The sequence below is a fragment of the Arachis ipaensis genome, chromosome B6 (assembly GCF_059453495.1).
Source record: "Arachis ipaensis isolate K30076 ecotype BB chromosome B6, ASM5945349v1, whole genome shotgun sequence".
Classification (NCBI taxonomy): Eukaryota; Viridiplantae; Streptophyta; class Magnoliopsida; order Fabales; family Fabaceae; genus Arachis; species Arachis ipaensis.
In genome coordinates this window covers 116,593,710-116,615,772 of record NC_142441.1, presented here as the reverse complement: position 1 = coordinate 116,615,772, position 22,063 = coordinate 116,593,710, and the positions used below count along the sequence as shown (strand labels likewise).

Here is a 22,063-nt window from a genome sequence, read left to right as displayed (position 1 = left end):
TGTTCCCAATAGGTTTCCCATACTTAAACAATTACACACTTTCTATCCTAAGCTAACTCAGGATTTAACTTGGGATTTTATTTTTCTGCTTAAGGCTAGTATTGTGGTTTATAGAATAAGAGGGGGTTTAAAGGCTCAAGGGGGTTAACAAGAGTGATGTAAAAGGTAGGCTAATTTGGGATAAGTGAGCTAAAATTAAACAATGGCATCAATCACTCTCTTGGTATGTATTTCTATTCTATAATCGGACATATAAATTAAAACAAAGTAAAGAACACTAGAATAAATAAGAAGGACGGAACACACAGGAATAAAATTTATGGTTTGAATGTAACCATACAATTAAGCTCAAAACTCACAGGCTGTGTATTCTCTAGCTCAAAAATTATTTATCAATTATGTATGTCATGCAAGTAAAATTAAAAGTTCCCATTATTCTCAATGTAAAACTTAAGGTGGCTTTAAAGTTCTAGTGTTTCTCCTTGATGAAATATTGTTAACTAACTAACATATAATGCTATATACACAAGGTGTGTGGATTGTTTCTATTATGTTCAAGTTCCTAGTTTACTTCCTTTTTATATTTTCAATATAAACTAAGCTATCTTATGCTAAAAAGGGTAAACTATACTAATTAATCCACAATTTCTATAACTAATAAGTTGGAATTGCAACTAAACTAAATGGCTAAAATATGAACTAAAAATGCAAAATGCAGAAATAGAGTAGAAATACATGAAAATAGTAATGTATAAGTACTGAGAAAATAAAGATAAAAATAAAGAAAAAAATACAGAAAAATAGCAAAATAAAATGAAAGAGTCTATAGTGGTTCACCAAAAAAAATACGCCATAAATGGCGACCTCCCCACACTTAAAATGAAGCATCGTCCCTGATGCTCACTCAAGCAGGGTGTGAAAGGGTGTCATCACTAGAAGGGTGGGTAGCTGGAGTCTCTGTGGTGGTGGTCTGAGGATCTGCCTGTTGTAGAGGAGGTGCTAACTGGATAGGGATCTCGAGGTCTACAGCCTGAATCTGAGGCAGAGCCTCCTGATGTGATGCAGCCTGCTCTGTGCCTGCCGGTGCAGCCTCGCTCTGTGGATGGGTCTCTGCCTCGTGATCATCTGCCTCCTCCTCAGATGGCTCGGATGGTGTGTCAGGCTCGGAGAGGATGTCGCCAGATCGTATCATCAGCTTCAGGTGCTCATAGCGTCGCTTGTTGCGACGCTCCATCTGGTCAAGCTGCCGAAACAGGCGGTGCACTAGGTGATAAACTGGCTCTGAGGCAGGTGGAGGTGCAGTGGTGGTGGCAGGGGTAGTTGGGGTAGCTGTGGAAGAAGAGGGGCTGGCAGATGGTGTGACTGTCTCATCAGTAGCAGTGAAGAATGGAGGTCTGTAGCCCAAAGCCAGAAAGTTCCTGCTGTGAGGGATAATCTTCTTGCATTCTGCAGCAGGTGGCTTTTCATCAGCATCCTCCCAAGGCACGTCAGCTCGACGGCCTAGCTGTGTAATCAGATAAGGAAAGGGAAGAGTGCCTCGGACGTGGACCCTGGCCATGTGGTACCGGATAAAGCGTGGCAGGTACAGGTCCTTACCCTCTATCACACACCATAGGAGGGTGATCATAGTGGCAGGTATCTCTGTCTCATGGGTACTCGGCATGACAAAATTGCTCAGAATCTGGTGCCATAGCCGAGCCTTATCATTTAAGTAAATCCGCTTGATTCCCTTAGGCATGGTGGTGTTTTGACCCATGATCCATGGAACGGTCGGGTCAAGGGCTATCCTGGCCTTGACTGCATCCCAATCAAACTTCATAAAGCGCATATCCTCCTCAGCATTTTGATAACCATCCAGCTGATCAGATTTAGGCAGAAGCTTCAGAACATCCTCTATGGCCTCTTCGGTGACCAGAATCTGCTTCCCTCCTAGGTTCACTGCATCTAGGGAAGTTTTGAAGTAATTGCAGTAGAATTCCCTTACCCAAGATGCATTGACCTCAGTCAGGTTTCTTTCCAGGAAGAACCAGCCTCTTTGTTTGATTTTCTCATAGGTGTATTGCTGGAGTTCTTCTGGGATTTTCAAAGTCCTCTCCAGGTACAGGTTCCTGGAGGTTGCAAACACTGGATACTTTAGCTCACAGTATCAGTTTGCAAACTTTGCTGGATCAGTAGCAGGGAGTAGCTGGTCGGCCTTCTCCTAATGGGTAAAGTTTTTCTCCTGCTAGGACTCATCGTGCATGATATCCATTATGGACATAGAGAATTCTCCTCTTTTACGTTTGCCAGTAGTAGCCTTTGCTTTTTCTTTTCTTTGGCTGGCAGACATCCTGAAAAACAGAAAACCAGGATATAATAAAAACAGGGAAAACAAATAGGCAAATAATCAAAAGAAACACAAAGTGGCAAAGGAGCAATAGGATAATGAAAATAAGTTAAGTAAATGTGTATTAAGGATTGTATAGGAGTTAAAAGTCCGAAAAGAAGAATTCACAATTCAAAATGTAATGGAAGTCATGTTAATTAGGAAAATTAACATTATGCCTTGGTTAGAAGGTTAAAAGAAAGTGAAAAACCAGAAGAGATGTTGTGAAAGGTTAGGTTGGTTAGAATTGAAAAAGAGTTTAGGAAGTTAAAATTAGGGAGTTAGTAAAAAGTGGTTTAAGGAAAGTGGCATAATGATCATATTCCAAGTAACCGGCATTCACAATGAGAATATATAGGTAACTCATATCCAAACAAGGAAATTAGGTTGATGATGATTCAGATAGATATAGAAATAGCAAAAATTGGAATCTAATGATCAAAAATGTATATTATTAACCAGAAAATCAAAGAGAATAGGAAAGCTTGCCCTGGCATTCATTAATTGTTTTGGTAAAAGCAGAGTAAAGCAGAGTTTAAATAGCCAAAACCAAAACATGAATGAAAGTCAAAAATAGTTTATAAAAATTTGGGCAGCATTCCGGCTAAAATTGGATTGTCCCGGAAAATAAACAGCAATCAGAATAGTTCATATGAATTAAAAATACAGCTGTAATTACATATAGGGAATTTGAACATGAAAAAATAGTGTAAAGAGCAGCATGAAACAGTAAATTTCATCATATGAACAATACGAACATCACAGCAACAGCAGAATTGCGAATTGATAAAACAAGAAACACGAACAGCGCGATTAAACAGGCCTAAATCCACTAACCACATCCTAGGCTACCTAACAACCTAAAATCCACTACAACATGCATATCTAACTAGCCTAAATATGAACATAAACAGAAAAAAATGAATTAACTACGAATGGATAGAAGGGTGGCATTCGTCGGAACCTGGTAGGCAAATTAAGGAGAGTGGGGCAGAGAGGTGGCTGGGAGATGGTGGCGGTGGCGTCTGGCGCGGCGGAGGAGGGTGGCGGAGGCGGTGGCTGCTGTTCGGGGGCAGGGGCTTCGGGAAGGGTGGGTGGCGGATGGGGACGCGGCGGTGACGGCGGCGCGGTGGGGTGGTGATCGCAGAGGGGGGCAGTGGCGGTGGAGGGAGAAAGGAGAAGGAAGAAGAAGAAAGAAGGGGAAGGAGAAAGGGGGTGGCGTGGCGACGGGGTCTGGGTGGTCGGCGGGTTGGCGGCAGTCGGTGATGGTGGATGGGTGGTTGGAGAAGAAGAGAGGAAGGAGAAGGGTTTGGGGGGGTGCGAATGGTAGGGTTCGTGTGACAGGGGGGTTATGAAATTTGAATCCACGCGATCGCGTGGGGAACGCGGTCGCGTTGTTGGGCTGAAATGGTGGTTGACGTGATCGCGTGGGACACGCGGTCGCATGGAATGGATCGAGGAGTAAATGACGCGATCGCCTGAGGCATGCGATCGCGTCGCTGGAAATTGTGCTAAACGCACAATTCCAGCATCGTTTCAGCGCAACTCTCAGTCTCCTTTTGGGGTGTTGTGCAATCCATGCGACGCGATCGCGTCGCTCACGCTGTCGCGTGGGATTGATGTTGTGCAAGTGACACGATCGCATCAGGGACGCGACCGCGTGGGTCGTTTTGCGCGAAACGCACAGTAGCCGCACGATTCCAGCTTAACTTTCTGGACGTTGGATGTTTACGCCGATCTTCAGATCACGCGGCCACGTGAATGACGCAGACGCGTGGGGAGTGTTTTCGCAACTTGACGCGATCGCATGAATGATGCGGTCACGTCGCACACCTTTTTTTTTGCAGTATGCAGAATGCAATGCTTAATATGAATGTTATGCATGATTCCAGGTTCAATGAAATAAAATAAAATAAAACTCAAAAATAAACAAAACGAAATAAAATTAAAATTGAAAAAGGAACGATCATACCATGGTGGGTTGTCTCCCACCTAGCACTTTTAGTTAAAGTCCTTAAGTTGGACATTGGATGAGCTTTCTGTTATGGTGGCTTGTGCTTGAACTCATCCAGGAATCTCCACCAATGCTTGGAATGCCAATAGCCTCCGGGGTCCCAAACTAGGCATGTAAAGCTTCTGAGCAGCTTCAAATAGATTCTCAGGCTCCCAGGATGACGAGTGTCAGAATAGATTCCAGGATCCCAAACTTGGCTTTTAAATCCGCCTTCGTCTTGATCTATATTTTTCCATCCGGGCGGTTTAGAAATTAGATTCTCACCAAGATAACCAAACGTTTTCCGAGATCCATTCGATTGATTATGATGCCAATCCGTGCATTTCAAGTTGAAGCGTGGAACCTTACTGAACCTTGTGCACTAGCTCTGAGTACGAGCCATTTCCCTTTTACTCTTAAAGCCGCAGAGAGCTCTAAGCTGGCCATCTGTTTCAAGCAAACCATATTCAAGCGGAAAAATAAAGCTAAAGGTTAAGGATTATACCCACTTGAAGCTTGTATTGGGTGGTAATGGCCTTTGGGATAGGTGTTTCCAGTGGTTCTGTGAGCTCTACTCCCTTGTGCTCTTCTGTGAATTGCTTCACTTCCATGCAGACTTCTTCAAATGCATCCATGTCCTTATCAAAGCCTTCTATGTCTTCCTCGTCACTTAAGTCATAAACGGGAGGTTGAGAGAAATCTACCTCCGCGTCATCTTCGTATTCACTTGGGGAAGATTCTTCGATCTCAGAGAATTCACTTGCGGATGCAAGTTCATTACTAGGAGAACTTGACTTGTGACTATCATCATCAAGGAAACTTGCTTCTTGGATTATTCCGTCTAGTTCTTCATAAATGACTTGCTCTGGGGGTTGTGTACTATCCTCCTTAGCATCAGTTGTAACGTCCTTGACAGAGTTCTCCACAACTCTGGATTCCCATGGAAGTTCAGCGTCTCCTAAGTCTTCAACCAACTCTTCTTCTTGTATAATGATAGCTTGCTCTACTTGTTCTAATACGAAGTCATGCTCTGTCTTGTCCACTGGAGTTTCTAATATCCCCTTCATGCTACACCCTTCATTAGATTGTCCACATGGGGCTCTGGGAGGCCCTTGAATGTTCAAACATCTAGAAGATAATTGACTTATTGCTTGCTCCAGTTGATGAAGGGTTGTTTGAAGTTGATCTACTGTTCCCTTGAGGCGAACTTCTGATTCTCGGGGTGATGGATTTGGACGTGGTACATTGGGAAGTGGTGGTGTTTGGGAGTAATTGGATTGGAATCAGGGTAAATGAGGATCATATGGTGGTGAATGGTGAAAAGGAGCTTGTGAGTGTGGTAGTTCAAAGTTGTGTTGAGAGGATGGCCTATAAGCATAGGGTGGGGCTTGTTGGTAACTACGAAGTTGTCCACCATGTCTATTGCCTTGGTATGCACTGTGGAATGGTCTTTGTCCATGATGTCTTGGAGGGTGTTGCTGCCTAAAGGGTTGATCAGATCCTCTTGGCTCCATCCATCTTTGATTGCTCTGACCTTGATGCATGTTCCTGTTATAACTTTTATTCCTTTCAACAATATTAGAACCAAACTCAAAGCGAGAGGGGTAAGAATTCATAGTGACTAATGAAAATAAAAGGGAAAAATAAAAACATATAGACGAGTAAAAGAAAAATATTTACAATAACCAATAATAAGGCATACAGTTGCAGTTCCCCGGCAACGGCGCCATTTTGAACGTTAGAATTTTTGCCAGTAAAGAATTTTATAAAAAAAGTCGCATTGTAGATATAGTTTCTAAACCAACAGAAATCCCTTCGTACAAACGTTTTGGTTGTCAAAAGTAACAAACCCCTAAATAAATTGATAACCGAAGTATTTAAACCTCGGATCGTCTTCTCAAGGAACTGCAGGGAAGTATGTTCTTATTACTGGTTATGAAGATTGTAAATTGGGGTTTTTAAGATGAGGAACAAGTAATTTAAATTGCAATTAGAATAAGTAAATGACTGTAAAATAATTAAATAACTGTAAAACACACTTTTGGCAAGGTATGAGAAATTAGAAGTCCTATCCTAGTTATCCTTATCAATGATGATGAAAATTGAATCTTAATTCCACTTAGTTAACCTTTGCTAGAGCAAGGGAAGGTCAAGTGACTAATTAGTTAGATCCTCAAATCCTAGTTAATCCCTAAGGAAAGATTGGGATTATTGAAGTTCAATTCAATTAGCAAAGATAACGATTATCAATCATGTTTGAGTTTGATAACTCCTGAGTTACTGATTTCTTAACCATGACCAAAAGGGGGAAAGTAAATCTACTGGAATAAAAATGTGTTCAGATTGGGGATAAAAATAACATAAATAAAAGAAAGCAATTGTAAACTGAAATACCTCAAATAACATTAATTCAAAGAGTAATCTGTAACATGGAAGAATTCATAAATAAAATTGAGAAAATAATAAAAAGGAATATTGAACCTGGTAAAGAGATAATCCTGAAAGCGAATAAAATCCTAATTCTAAATCCTAATCCTAAAGAGAGAGGAGAGAACCTCTCTCAAAACTAAATCTAAATCATGGCAAACTAACTAATTGGAGACTCCCTGAATGGATGCATTTCCCCACTTCATAACCTCTGGTCTATGCCTTCTGGACTTGGATTTGGGCCAAAAAGAGCTTCAGAATTCGCTATGAGCGTTTTCTGCAATTTCTGGTGCGTGGCCTCTGCACGCGTCTGCGTGGGTCATGCGGTCGCATCATTGGGAGTTTTTTCCTTGTCACGCGGTCGCGTCAGTCATGCGTCCACGTCATATGCGTTTCGCTCAAGGCGTGCAGTCGCGTCAGTCATGCGGCCGCGTTAATGTCTTTTCGCGCCGGCATGCGACCGCATCACCCATGCGATCGCATGGCTGCCAGTTTCTTCAAAAACTCCGTTTTATGCTTTCCTTCCAATTTTGTATGTTTTCTTTCCATCCTTTAAGTCATTCCTGCCTCAGAAGAATTGAAACTACTCAACACACGAATCTCGGCATCGAATGGAAATAAAGGGTAATCAAAATAATTAATTTTAAGCATAGGAAACATGTTTTTCACATACATCACATAATAAGGAAGGGAAAGTAAAACCATGCAATTAATATGAATAAGTGGGTGAAGGATTGAATAAATCACTCAGATTAAGCACAAAATATATCATAAAATATGGGTTTATCAACAACTTAACTTTTAAACAAATCCAACTATTCATCCGCAACCTCATACTGAGTCTTCGAACCTGTGTCACTGAAAGGGTGGAAGATTTTGGGGTGAGAACAAACCACATGTTCTCAATAGGGAATGGGAATGCCGTAAAAGTAATGAATAAAATGCGAATAATTAACATACTCAAGGAAACTATAGTTTTATCAAACCTTTTGAAAATACTCTTGGTTTTACTTTAGCTAATGAATTACTTGTTTTAAAATCTATAAACTCAAAATAAATTTTAATTATAAAACTAGTCATATAAACCATCTCTCAGCTACATAATTAATTTTCAATCACGACGTCAATTCTTAATCACCTTAATACATTCACAAACTAATAGCACAAGAAGGAGATTTAATTTAACATACAAGCAAGTCACAACAAGACAACAGTACAATCATAAAGAAGTAATACAAGCAAACACAATCAAATGCATATGCGCAAACATTATGATGTATGTCTGTCCTAAGCAGGCCATGAGCTCATGTGTCGGTTGCCTACCTGCTCCCGACATTACCCGGGCACGAATCACAGATATGGCTTTCCAGATGCATACAGTGTGCTTATAAGTCTTACGGCTAGGCCGCATACAGTGTGACTTTCAAATCAATGAGCCTACATCTGGAAAACAGTTCTCAGTGTGTGGGAATCCCCACTATACATTTGGCACTAAGGCCCAAACAAAGTCGCATTTGCTCTCCTGTGGCAGACATTCCTTTAATTAATAGATTCCTTTAATCTTTGTTCTCTGCTCTCCTATGGCAGAGATTCCTTTAATTATCTCTCTTTCCTTTACTTTTCGTTCTTCTTCTTTTCTTTCTTATCAAACCAAACTCAAAACATAACTTAAAGCAAAATCCCTTCTCGAAAGATTGAGTTTAAAATATTATACTTTTCTTAATAAATCGAATTGAAAACAAAACTCTTTTCGTAATAAATCGAAATCAAATAATATTCTTAAATTAGATTTTCTTTTAAATAATACTTTAAATAAAGTCCTAGAGTTTTATGAAAAATTTGGCAGTATTTTCTCTAATTCGGGCTTAACCACCCTTACGGGTTCCCTCTTTCTCAATAATTCACCAGCCCTTTACCAGCAATTATCACAACAACAGATTCTCAATAATCATCTCATCATAAATTAGTTTAATGACTAACATCCTTTCATCAGATAAAATTCAGAACTTCCATCAACCATTCTTTAAAAATAGCCCAGTCCAACGTCAAAATTTATAATTAATTTCCCAAAAATCAGCCTTTAACATCATACAATTTCGTTCATTATCAAATTACTAGCTCATTTTTAAAACTACTATTTTTATCTTAAAATTCAGGTTTCAAGAAAATTGATATAATAATCAAACTTTAAATCCTTTAACCCTTTTCAAACCCAAACCTAGTTAGTTATAAACCAATATCAACAACCATCAGAGTATCATCAAATGAACAACTCAATAGCAACCAACTTGACATAATCAACTAAAATCGGAATTTTCAGCAATTCTAAAATAATCAGAAAACCAATAACAATCACAACCTCAAACACAGCCACAAATTAATCTCAACACAATTTCATCACATTCAATCATATTCACAATCACTAACAATCTTAATTTCGTCAATTTTCATCAATTGATCAAACAAGACATTTATAAATTATTTGTAGTTTCTCACTGAACTTCACTGGCATTCGTAAATTAAAACAGTTAAATTTTAAAATAAATCCCCTACCTCAACTCGTTGGAACTCAAAAAACCCAAATTGCCTCCAAAAACCCTACCTCGACCGCGACATAACCATACGACAAAATTCCTTTTAAAACCCTTAGTTCGCAGTAGCAGCGTCAACTCAGACCATTCTTGCAACAGCAACAGTCTATCAAACATAGCATGCAAGAACCGAAACCCAATCCCTGAGATATTAACATCGTGTAAAACTCAGAGGGTACTTACTTTAACAAAGGAAAAACGTGGAAACAGAGCAGCAGTGGCACTAGGCAACAAGGATACGACGCCGGTTCACCGCTAGTGGTGGCGAGCTCTACCGACGGCGATGGCGGCGAGAGCAGTGGCGGCAGAAATGACAGCGAAAACCACCCCGCGACACCTTCTCTCTCTGCATGCATTCTGTCTCTCCTCGTGTCATTCTCCCTCTTCTCTTCTGGTCAGATTGGCGTCGACGGAGGTGAGGGAAGCTTCGGTGGCGGCACAACCAGGGATGAACGCGCAGCTTCGACGTGATGATGGTTGCGATCCCAACGGCGAGATGGCGCGGCGAAACCAGAATCAACGTGCGACGCTGGCTTCCCTCTCCTTCTGCATCGCGAGCACTCTCTCTCTCTCTCTCTCTCTCTCTCTCTCTCTCTCTCTCTTTTTCTCCCTCCAGTGACTTCGACGATGGTGCTTAGAGAAGGCAGCGGCAGAAACGACGCAGCTCGGCAGTGACGCGACGGCGCGACGAGGCACAAGGCATGACCCCTTCCTCTTCTCTTCTCCCTCACTCCTTCAGCACTCCCTCCCTTCTCTCCTTCCCCGATTCTGTTTCCCCTTTCTTTCCTCTCTTAATCCATCTCTGTGTATCAGTGGGTGTGTTTGTGTGTACCGGGTGAAGGGTAGGGTTAGAGAGGTGAGTGGCGGTGAGGCAGTTAGGTTAGGATTAGTGAATTAGAAATTAGGGTTTGGATAGAGCAAAGTTAGAATTTGCATAGTGTAAAAATATTAATAAAAATAATAAAGTGGGATAATAATTTAAAGCCAAATTAAATACGAAATAATTATCTTTGAAATACTATTTAATTACTACCTAGTAAATTATTTTCAAATAAGTACTAATTAAATGTAAATTGGAAATAATTAGATTAATTTTTCTTTGTTCATAAATTAAGGTTTGAAACTAAATATTCAAAATATAGTATATAAAATTTCTATTATTTCTCAATTACTAGAACTTCAAGTTATAATTAAGAAATTACTCGATTTATACGTAAAAATCTCCGAAAATATAATCTTAATTAAATAGAATAAATCGTAAAATAATTTATTATTTAATTTTTAAAAATCTGGGGTCTTACATCTATTATGCCTGGGAAATGTACAAGCAGATGCTCAGAAAGTGTCTTCCGGATATGTTCTTAGACTGGATTTAGTTAAAAATATTCTATAATGGAGTTTCTAAAACCACCAGGATGTCCCTAGATAATTCTGCAAGAGTGTCACTTCCCATGAAGACGTCTGAAGAGGCTAATGAGTTATTTGAAATGATTGCCAACAACTAATATTTGTACTCCTCTGAGAGGACCTCTGTGAAAAGGAGAGTCATGTAGCTGGACACATTGGATGCTATTCTTGCCTAGAAAAAAGTTATGTCTCAGCAAATTAGTGCCATTACACAACACTTGAGTTGAATGCAGGTTGCAGCTGTCAGTACTCAGGACACCTCCTATGACATGGGTGGTGGCTTTCCTCAAGGTGAGACTTATGACTATGGCCAGTATACTTCCAAGCAGGTTAATTTCATGGGAAACTCCTCTAAAAACCCCCAATAATGATCCTTATGCCAAGACATTTAATCACGGGCGGAGGAATCATCCCAACTTTGGGTGGAGAGACCAATCTCAAAGGAAACTAAACTTCAATAATGCTCAAGGCGGTTTCAATCAAAATAATTTCAACAACCGTCCATTTCAAGCCTCTCAGCTATAGCAGGCATCCACTCAGTCTCAGAGTACTCCATGTAAAACCCACAAAATTAGTAAATAATTAGTTAATAAATTAATTATTAATAAAAATTAGATAATAGAATTGTTCTGAGGGTTACTTGAAACTGTAGGTCGATCTCGAACGAGATCTTCTGTGCTGATCGGCGATGATGTGTCCGACTGTGAGTGGAGGCCGGAGCTATCGTATCCGACTTGTTGAGCTTGGCTGCACTGCTGATCCTTCGTCACCAGAGGGTGGGGGTACCTGCAAGAGACTCTGATCCTTAAGTTAGCATGGGTATTAAACAGGTTTTTAGTAGAATCAGAGTAAGAGTTATACCTGGGTGCTCCAGTGTATTTATAGTAGTATGGAGTGACCTTTTTAGATAAGATAAGTTAGTTATCTTATCTTATCTTATCTTATCTTTGGGTGATGTCAACTTATCTTCAAGGGAACTGCCCTTACCTCTGTAGGCTTGGGCTGCCTTTGGGTTTGGGTCGTGTCCCTCTATTTGGGCCCATATTGGGCCTCTGTAGCATTTTGGCCGAGCTCTTTGTGAAGAGGTCGAACATTGACCGAGCTCTTTGAGAAGAGCTCGGATAGTCTGACCTGAAGAGGTCGGTCGGCTTGTCGCTAAACATCCCGGGTCAGACATCTTGACCCAGGGTATGAACAGTGCCCCTGCCTAAGTTCGATCTTTCCGTGAGATCGTGCTTTTCAGAGCTTCAATCTCTTTGGAAGTCGTGCTCAAGCATCTGTCTGGCTTGTTTCTTCATTGCTTTGCAATCTTTGTAGATTTTCTAGAGGTTTGGTACTTCACAGTCCATCCTCTTTTCAGTGGTAGTGTGGGTTTTCTACCCTTGCCTTCTAGATCACGCCTTACTTTTAAGTTTGTGTTGACAACCCTCTACTTTGGCGAAGTTATCCTTGCGGCTTGATATCCGGGCTTTTAGTGACTTGTCCAATGACTTTTTAGTGTTCTTTATATAGAACCTTTTTTTTTAGTCTCGGATGACGTTCGTAGCCCTGTTTGTGCCTTCTTTGAGCGGAGTTGTATCCCTTTTAGCTAAGCACATTTGAGCCTTAAGTTGTTTCTCAACCTTTTGGCTTGTTCTTTTTTGAGATCGTACTTGCGCCTCTTCTTAGTTGACGTTGACCTGTACGACTTTGCCCCTGCTTGAGTTCGGATCTTTCCGTGAGATCGTGCTTTCAGAGCTTCGATCTCTTTGGGGAAGTCGTGCTCAAGCATTTTGGTCGATCTTGAGTAGTTTCTCTTTGTGCGGGTCTGGTATTGCCCTTTTTAGTTTGTTGAGAGGTCTTTTCAGCCTTCTTCCAACTTGTTTGTCTTCACTCTTTGGGCTTTTTAGTCATAATCCAACAACTTTTTAGGTATAGTTTGTTTGGACGACTTTTTAGCTCCGTCTTTGAGGCCGTGCTTTTTGCTTTTTAAGTAGTGTCTTTTTTCAAGACTTCGTACCTTTCAGTGAAGCACTTCTGGCTTTGGTCTTTTGACCTTTCCTTGGCCTTTGTGAGATGTTTATAGAGTGTTGGTACTTTGCTGTCTGACCTCTTCTTTCTTTAGTCCGTCTTCTGTTTAGGCGGGATGACCTTTTGGGGCTAACTTGTCTGACGACTTTTTAGTGTTCTTGGTAGAACCTTTTTAGTTGGTCTGAACAATTTCGATAGCCTTGTAGTGGAGCCGTGGCTTTTTGGGCAAAGCTATGTCCCTTTTTGGGGGGAGAGCCACAAACCCTTGATCACAAAATCCAATTCTTAATAACTTTTGATCCGGAGCTCCGATTGACAAGCCGTCAGCGGCCACGCGTTTGTCTCAAAATTTTCTACAAATTCTAGTAATCAATTTGGTAAGGAGATTATATTTTTAGTTTTGAATTTCCTCCCCCCAATTTCGAAAATTCAATGTGTGGGTATTGAGATTTTTTATTCTTTGATGTTATTGGCTTGAACTAACTTGAGAAAATTATTGGGTTTTACTTCATTGATGCTTGAGAAAGATAAGAACTCACAAACCCTCGTGAAATCTGTGATATAATGAAATTTATATTGAGTTAGTGATGTTTATTGGTATTAGATTGAGTTGTGGGTCATTGGAGGCTTGTTGATGGAATTAGAGTTGTCGGAAAGATGGAATTTGGGCTGTGATAGCTGAGTCCTCTGTTTTGTGCGCATTTTGGAAGCTTGGCTTTTGTGGAACAGTGGTCAATTGTGACATACCAAGCTAGGAAGAAATCAACCAAGGTATGGTTTCGGATTGTCGAGTTTGATGTATATAGGTGTTAAATTGGTTGGTTGGATTGATTAGTTATTGTATGAGCATGAGATGTGGATTTTTTATGTTTGATATTGAAAATAATGAATTGTTGATAACGATGAACGACAATGATGATAGCTTGATGAATAATGAAGTATGTTATATAGATTATGGTGCTGGTTAGTAATGTCGAGATTGTGGTTGAGGTTATGATATGTAATATTGTATGTAGAGGTTGGTAAAATGATAATGATTATATTTATTGATATGTCATTTTGAACTTGAATTATTGGATTAATAACTTAGTGAAGATGGAGAGTTAGTATGTGGAGAGGTGTTGTTGTATAGTTGAGGTTGGATTGGAATCCTTATGGTAAGATGTGGTAAGCTTTAAAAAGGGGTTGGAACTAAAATATTTTGAAAATTGAGGTTTAGAAATCTTTGAGAATTTTGTAAAAAATTAATTTTTGGCCAAATTTTGGCTATCCATAACTTGGTTTTCAGACTCTTGATTTCTTTCAAACTTGTTTTATATGAAAATTGGGTTCGTGAAGTTTATGCCGTTCAAAGAACGGATGTAAAACGATTTCGAACGAAAAAGTTATGCGCTTTGAAAGTTCGATGTGTAAAATGAAATCCTGCAATCACTTAACAGCTTTGTGGCATTTTGGGGAAGCTCGCGTACGCGAAGGTACATGCGACACGGCCATTTGGTTCGGCCAGACGTGCTCGCGTACCCAGGAGTATGTCGCGTACGCAGGATGGTGAAAACGTATATACTCGCATACGCGAGCAGCTGCACACGACGTGAGCAAACTATTCAGGCCAAGGAGACTCACGTATGCGAGAAAAGGTCGCGTACGCAAGTTGGGAAAGATTCACTTCCGCGTATGCATGACATGGTTCACGTACGCGGGACCCTATTTTTCAGCAAGTTGTATTTTGTGATTTTAAACATGATTTTGAACTTCTAAACCTCTATTTCTACTCCCTAAGACCCTAGATTTAAGAGTAATGATAGTGAAGGGGATTGAACTTGGAAGGTGAGGTAACTTGGAAATGAAGAAAGCATGAGACATAATGAGTTAGGAAATGAGAAGTGCAGAAAAGTGATATGTATGTGATGAATCTGGACTTAATGAATGATTTTGAATGATTATGAATGGGTATGAATGATTTATAATGAATTTGAAAATGAAATTGTTTTGAGCTTTGACCTGGCAAGGTTCATGGTGGTTTACCGCTTGCTTAGTGTCGAGACGTATGTAGGGTTCGTGGTGGTGTACCGCTCACATGTTTTTAAAAGAGAATGTTATGTGGGGTTTGTGGTGGTGTACCACCCACATGTTTTTAAAAGAGAATGTTATGTGGGGTTCATGGTGGTTTACTTCCCATGTGTGTGTATTATTTTCCAATTGAAGATCTTGCGAGGTTTGTGGTGGTGTACTTCTCGCAATAGTGAGGTTCTTGGTGGTGTACCACCCGCCAGGTGGGGTTCATGGTGATGTATCGACCACTAGTTTTCAAAAGGACGATATCTGAGTTAGCTACCAGATGTATCGGGTTCTAGCAAAGTAATCGACACGTGAGCTCTCGGCCAGTAGAAAAGGGATACATCATGTGCATTTATATGTTTTGTTTGAGTGTGCATTATCTTGTCTTGATTAATTGTTTATTCATGTTAATTGTTAATTGCCTACTTGTTATATATGCTTTCTATATGTGCTTGTTTCATCTGTTTTGCTTGTCTATGCACCGGAGTTGGAGGATTGGAGGAAAGGTAGAGGATTTGAGGGTTTTAGTACGGTTTTGATTAAGTTTAAAACCTTAGAGGACCACCTTGTTTATGGTTTTCCGCTTTAAATATTTAAGTTTTATAATCTAAGTGTCAGAGTTATAGGATCGCCTTCGGCTTTTTCAGGACCTTATATGTTAGTTATGTGGGAACTGTTACCATGCTGAGAACCTCCGGTTCTCATCCCATACATATTTTGTGGTTTTCAGATGCAGGACATGAGGCACCTCACTGAGGCATACTGGGAGCTTCTGAAAGTGAAGATCTTTGTGTTTTGGGATTTTATTTTGGTTTTGATGTATATATAGATACTTGTATATCTCCACTATATATGTATATATTGCTTTATCCCTCTTAGAGATTGAGTTTGGAGATACAGGTTTTGTAAACTGTATTTTGGACTCTCTTGGGATTCTTATATGTATGTACGTATATATGATTTGGCCGGTCTTAACTTCGCGAGCTGAGTCAGAGACTTTGTTATCTGTATCTTGGAACTCTTTTTGTATATATTCATGTTTAGTATACTCTTATCCTATTTCGTTTACGTTATCACTTTCGAGAGTGCTACGCTTTTCCATTTAATGTTTTGTTTTAACTTTCCTCCAAAGGCTCCTAGATAAATCTTCTTTTCAACTATTTTATATATAAGATTTTACTTTTAGAGGTCATAGCGCTTTGCCACCTCTGTTTTACATCCTAGGTCTAAAGCTCTGTGTGGTAGGGCGTTACTGGTGCGCGGAATTACACTTCGCACAACTGAACCAGCAAGTGCACTGGGTCATCCAAGTAATACCTGAGTGAGTCAGGGTCGATCCCACGAGGATTGTGATTTGAATCAAGCTGTGGTTATCTTGTAGATCTTAGTCAGGCGGATAGAAAAGTTGTTTGTTTGTTTAAAGCACATAAAAGTAAAATAAAGATAATGTTACTGAGTTGAAGGTGAATGCAATGATAAGAAGATGGTTAAGGCTTCAGAGATGCTTTATTCTTCTGGATTAATTCGATCTCACTGTCTACGCCAACTGTGAATGATTTCTTCTATGGCAGGCTGTATGTGATCAACGCCTTTCTTGAGAGGTCGCCGATTCTCCTCTAGTGCTGAACCCAAGGGTTAGTGCGGATCCAGTCTGATTGAGGGTGAAGCTTTTGCAGTTCATTTCCCTTAATGATGTTACTCAAAACGCCACAGACAAGGTTGAATCTTTCGAATCAGAGAATGATGCGCCTTTGGTTCTAGCCTCTACTACAAAGACTCTAATCTCCCCATACCTCGGCTGAATTGGTGTCTCGAGAAGTACTCAACGAAGTCTAAGAAATGTATAATCAAGCTAATGGTTCATTGATATCCGATGAAAGATGCTCGCTAAACCCATGTAGAATAGAGATAACCTTGTGCCGGTTCAACTCATTTATAAGGTTGAAGAACGAAGATACATCTTAGAATAGAGAATCAAACACGACTTGAGATAGAACGGTAGTACTTTTATTAATCCATAAAACTCAGACAGAGCTCCTCCCCTTAACCTAGGAGGTTTAGAGACTCATACTGATAGAAAATACAATGAAAGGTTCAAAAATGCCAGGAAATCTCATGTAAAACAAAGGGTGATATTCTCACTTTTATACTAAACTAATGACTAAGAATTACAGAAACATGATAGGCTTAGGCTTGTAGTGCAAAAATCCACTTTCGGGGCCCACTTGGTGAGTCTTTGGGCTGAGCTTGAGTGGTCTCCATGTGCTAGGATGCTCCTTGGGCGTTGAACACTGGCTAGGGACACCTTTATGGGCGTTGGACGCTGGCCACTCCTCTGTGGGCATTGGAATCCTGGACTGGGGTAGATGGCTGGCGTTGAACGCCAGTTTTGCGCCTTCAATTCTAAAGCAAAGTATAGACTATTATATATTTCTGAAAAGTCCTAGACGTTATCTTTCCATAGCCATAGGAACGCTCCATTTGGACTTCCGTAGCTCTAGAAAAGATCTTTCGAGTGCAAGAAGGTCAGATCTTGACAGCATCTGCAGTGCTTTCTCTACCTCTGAATCAGACTTTTGATTCAGCTCCTCAATTTCATCCAGAAAATACCTGAAATTGTATAAAAACACACAAACTCAAAGTAGAATCCAAAAATGTGAATTTTGCACGAAAACCTATGAAAATATAATAAAACATAAATAAAACATGCTAAAAACTATATAAAAATGATGCCAAAAAGCCTCTAAAATATCCTCTCATCACAACACCAAACTTAAATTGTTGCTTGTCCCCAAGCAACTAAAAACAAAGTAGGATAAAAAGAAGAGTAAGATACAATAAATCTCAGAGTTTTCAGTGAAGCTCAGTTTCAATTAGATGTGCGGGACTTAGTAGCTTTTTGCTTCTGAATAGTTTTGGTATCTCACTATCCATTGAAAACTCAGAAGTGTTGGTCTCTTTAGGAACTTAGAATCCAGATGATATTATTGACTCTCTGATGAGCGGATAATTTATACCTTTTTGGCATTATTTTTACATAGTTTTTAACATGTTTTAGTTACTTTTTATTATATTTTTAGTAGTTTTTATGCAAAAATCACATTTCTGGACTTTACTATGAGTTTGTGTGTTTTTCTATAATTTCAGGTATTTTTTGGCTGAAATTGAGGGACCTGAGCAAAAGTTTGATTCAGAGGCTGAGAAAGGACTGCAGATGCTGTTGGATTCTGACCTTTCTGCACTCGAAGTAGATTTTCTGGAGCTACAGAAGCCCAATTGGCACGCTCTCAATTGCGTTGGAAAGTAAACATCTTGGGCTTTCCAGCAATATATAATAGTCCATACTTTGCCTGAGATTTGATGGCCCAAACTGGCGTTCAAACGCCAGTCAGAGACCTTTTTCTGGCATAAAACGCCAGAACTGGCACCAGAACTGGAGTTAAACGCCCAAACTGGCATCCAAGCTGGTGTTTAACTCTAGAAAAGGCCTATGCACATGTAAAGCTCAATGCTCAGCCCAAACACACACCAAGTGGGCCCCGAAAGTGGATTTCTGCACTACCTGCACTTAGTTACTTATTTTCTGTAATCCTTAGTAACTAGTTTTAGTATAAATAGCGCTTTTACTATTGTATTTGCAGCTTGGAACCTCTTATCTATCTTTCACTTTTATGTTACATTTGGGAGGCTGGCCACACGGCCATGCCTAGACCTTTTTTTCTTATGTATTTTCTACGGTGGAGTTTCTACACCTCATAGATTAAGGTGCGGAGCTCTGCTGTTCTTCATGAATTAATACAAGTACTATTGTTTCTCTTTCAATTCACGCTTACTTCTTCTCCAAGATATACTCTCGTACTTAATTCAGTTAAGTCAGAATGAAGGGGTGACCCGTGACAATCACCCACTATCTTCGTTACTCGCTTAGCCAAGATCCGCGTGCTTGACAACCACAAGCGGTCTACATGATGTTCAACGTAGTCATTGGACGACAGCCAGAATATAATCTCTTGGGTCTCTAATCCACGGACCGAGTCTGTGTGATTAGAACCTTTGTGGTATAGGCTAGAACTAATTGGCAGCATTTCTGAGATCTGAAAAGTCTAAACCTTGTCTGTGGTATTCCGAATAGGATCTGGGAAGGGATGACTGTGATGAGCTTCAAACTCGCGAATGTTGGGCACAGTGACAGTGTGCAAAAGGATAGAGAGATCCTATTCTGACACAAGTGAGAACCGACAGATGATTAGCCGTGCGGTAGCTGTACCTGGTATTTTTCATCCGAGACGAGAAATCCGACAGTTGATTAGCCATGCAGAAAATGTACTTCGACCATTTTCACTGAGAGGATCATACAGCTTCCCATGGAAGGGAGCACGCATGATTGGATGAAGACAATAGGAAAGCAGAGGTTTAAAAGCAACAAAGCATCTCCAAACGCTTATCTGAAATTCCCACCAATGAATTACATGAGTATCTTATTTTATTTTATGTTTTATTTATCTTTTAATTATCAATATTTCATAACCATTTGAATCCGCCTGACTAAGATTTACATGATGACCATAGCTTGCTTCAAGTCGACAATCTTTGTGGGATCGACCCTTACTCGTGTAAGGTTTTATTACTTGGACGACCCAGTGCACTTGCTGGTTAGTTGTACTGGAGTTGTGAAAAGTGTGATCACAATTCCGTGCACCAAGTTTTTGGTGCCGTTGCCGGGGATTGTTCGAGTTTGGACAACTGACAGTTCATCTTGTTGCCTAGATTTGGTAATTTTATTTTATGTTTAAGCTTTTTATTTTTATTTTCGAAAAACAAAACAAAAAATTTAGTTTTCGAAAAATTCATAAAAATTTTTAAGAATGAATTCTAGAGCTTCATGAGATATGTTGAAGCCTAGCTGGCTGTTAAGCCATGTCTAATCTTTTGGAGTGAGTTTTCCACTTTCCATTGTAGAAAGGACATGTTTGTATTTGTTATGCTAAAGCTTGGCTAGCCATTTGGCCATGTATAATTCTTTCGGACCGAAGCTTCAGACTAACATTGCACGAATCCTGGAATTCTTATTAAAAATTTTGAATTTCTTTATTTTCTATTTCCAAAAATTTTTTCGAAAAATATACAAAAAAAAATTAATAAAATCATAAAAACCAAAAAAATTTTGTGTTTCTTGTTTGAGTCTTGTGTCAATTTTTAAGTTTGGTGTCAATTGCATGTTTTTAATTTTTCTTAAATTTTTGAAAATTCATGCATTGTGTTCTTCTTTGATCTTCAAGTTGTTCTTGATGATTTTCCTTGTTTGATCTTTAATTTTTCTTGTTTTGTGTCTTTTCTTATTTTTCATATGCATTTTTGAATTATTGGTGTCTAAGGTTTAAAAATTTCTAAGTTTAGAGTCTGACATGTCTTTCTTTTCTTAAAAATTTTCAAAACTTTGTTCTTGATGTTCATCATGATCTTCAAAGTGTTCTTGGTGTTCATCTTGACATTCAAGGTGTTCTTGCATGCATTATTTGTTTTGATCTTAAATTTTTATGTTTTGTGTTATTTTGTTGTTTTTCTCTTTCTTCATTAATTCAAAAAAAATCAAAAATAATATCTTTCCTTATTTTACTCATAAATTTCGAAATTTTGGGTTGACTTAGTAAAAAATTTTTAAAATTTAGTTGTTTCTTGTTAGTCAAGTCAAAGTTTCAATTTAAAAATTTTATCTTTTCAAATATTTTTCAAAAATCAATTTTTTTCATTTTTTTTTCTTAATATCTTTGAATTTCTTAATTAAATTTTCAAAATCTTTTTCCTATTTTTATTTCACATTTCGAAAACTTTACTAACAATTAATGTTTTGATTCAAAAAATTTCAAGTTTGTTACTTTCCTGTTAAGAAAGGTTCAATCTTTAAATTCTAGAATCATATCTTTTAGTTTCTTGTTAGTCAAGTCATCAACTTTAATTTTCAAAATCAAATCTTTTTAATTTTCTTTTCAAATCTTTTTGAAAATAAATTTCAATCATATCTTTTTCAAAATGTAATTTTAAAATCTTTTTCTAACTTCTTATCTTTTCAATATTTATTTTCAAATCTTTTTCAATTAACGACTTGACTTGTTTATTTTAATTTAAAAAAAAAGTTTTCTATTTTTTATCTTTTTCAAAACCACCTAACTACTTTTCCACTTCTAATTTTCGAAAATCACTAACCACTTTTTCAAAATTCTTTTTAATTAACTAATTGTTTTAAATTCTAATTTTATTTTTTTTCTTAAATTTCGAATTCTAACTTATAATTAAAATAAAAATAAAAATATTTTTCTTTTATTTTAATTAATATTCGAATACTCTCTCTCTCTCATCTCTTTCTATTTATTTTATTTATTTACTAACACTTCTCTTCTACTCATAATTTGAACCCTCTCCCTCTCTCTCTCTGTGTTCGAATTCCTCTTATTCCCTCTCTACCTCATTCTTCTATTCTTCCATTCTTCTACTCACATAAAGGAATCTCTATACTGTGACATAGAGGATTCCTCTTTTTCTCTTTGTTCTCTTCTTTTTCATATGAGCAGGAACAAGGATAAGAACATTCTTGTTGAAGCTGATCCTGAACCTGAAAGGACTCTGAAGAGGAAGCTAAGAGAAGCTAAAGCACAACACTATGGAGAGGAACTTACAGAAATTTTCGAAAAAGAAGTAGACATGGCAGCCGAACCCAACAACAATGGTGGAGATGCAAGAAAGGTTCTTGGTGACTTTACTGCACCAACTTCCGACTTCTATGGAAGAAGCATCTCAATTCTTGCAATTGGAGCAAACAACTTTGAGCTAAAGCCTCAATTAGTTTCTCTAATGCAGCAGAATTGCAAGTTTCATGGACTTCTATTAGAAGATCCTCATCAGTTCTTAGCTGAATTCTTGCAGATCTGTGATACTGTTAAAACCAATGGGGTTAATCCCGAGGTCTACAGACTTCTGCTTTTCCCTTTTGCTGTAAGAGACAGAGCTAGGATATGGTTAGACTCACAACCTAAAGAAAGCCTGAACTCTTGGGAAAAGTTGATCAATGCTTTCTTGGCCAAATTCTTTCCATCTCAAAAATTAAGCAAGCTTAGAGTGGAAGTCCAAACCTTCAGACAGAAGGAAGGTGAATCCCTCTATGAAGCTTGGGAAAGATACAAGCAATTGATCAGAAGGTGTCCTTCTGACATGCTT

The 22,063-nt window shown here is 38.8% G+C and overlaps 1 protein-coding gene and 1 non-coding gene across 2 annotated transcripts; both read right to left on the bottom strand.

Moving 5' to 3' along the window:
• Nucleotides 1-904: 904 nt before the first annotated feature.
• LOC148562425 (uncharacterized) lies at nucleotides 905-9,534 on the bottom strand. Its single transcript, XM_088490886.1, has 2 exons — nucleotides 9,462-9,534; nucleotides 905-2,073 (listed from the first exon to the last, which is right to left on the bottom strand). Exons 1-2 carry the CDS (start codon nucleotides 9,532-9,534, stop codon nucleotides 905-907), a joined length of 1,242 nt encoding a protein of 413 aa, XP_088347012.1.
• Nucleotides 9,535-21,955: 12,421 nt separating this feature from the next.
• On the bottom strand, nucleotides 21,956-22,063 carry LOC148562424 (small nucleolar RNA R71). The gene has a single exon (XR_015887762.1). It is a non-coding gene; the product is annotated as a small nucleolar RNA R71 (small nucleolar RNA).

Coding starts and splice junctions, on each gene's coding strand:
- LOC148562425 (XM_088490886.1), bottom strand. CDS start 9,534: ATGTTAATATCTCAGGGATTGGGTTTCGGTTCTTGCATGCTATGTTTG. Junction 2,074..9,461: donor CTGTTGCTGTTGCAAGAATG/GTCTGAGTTGAC, acceptor TGAAAATCCCAG/AAGAACTCCAGCAATACACC.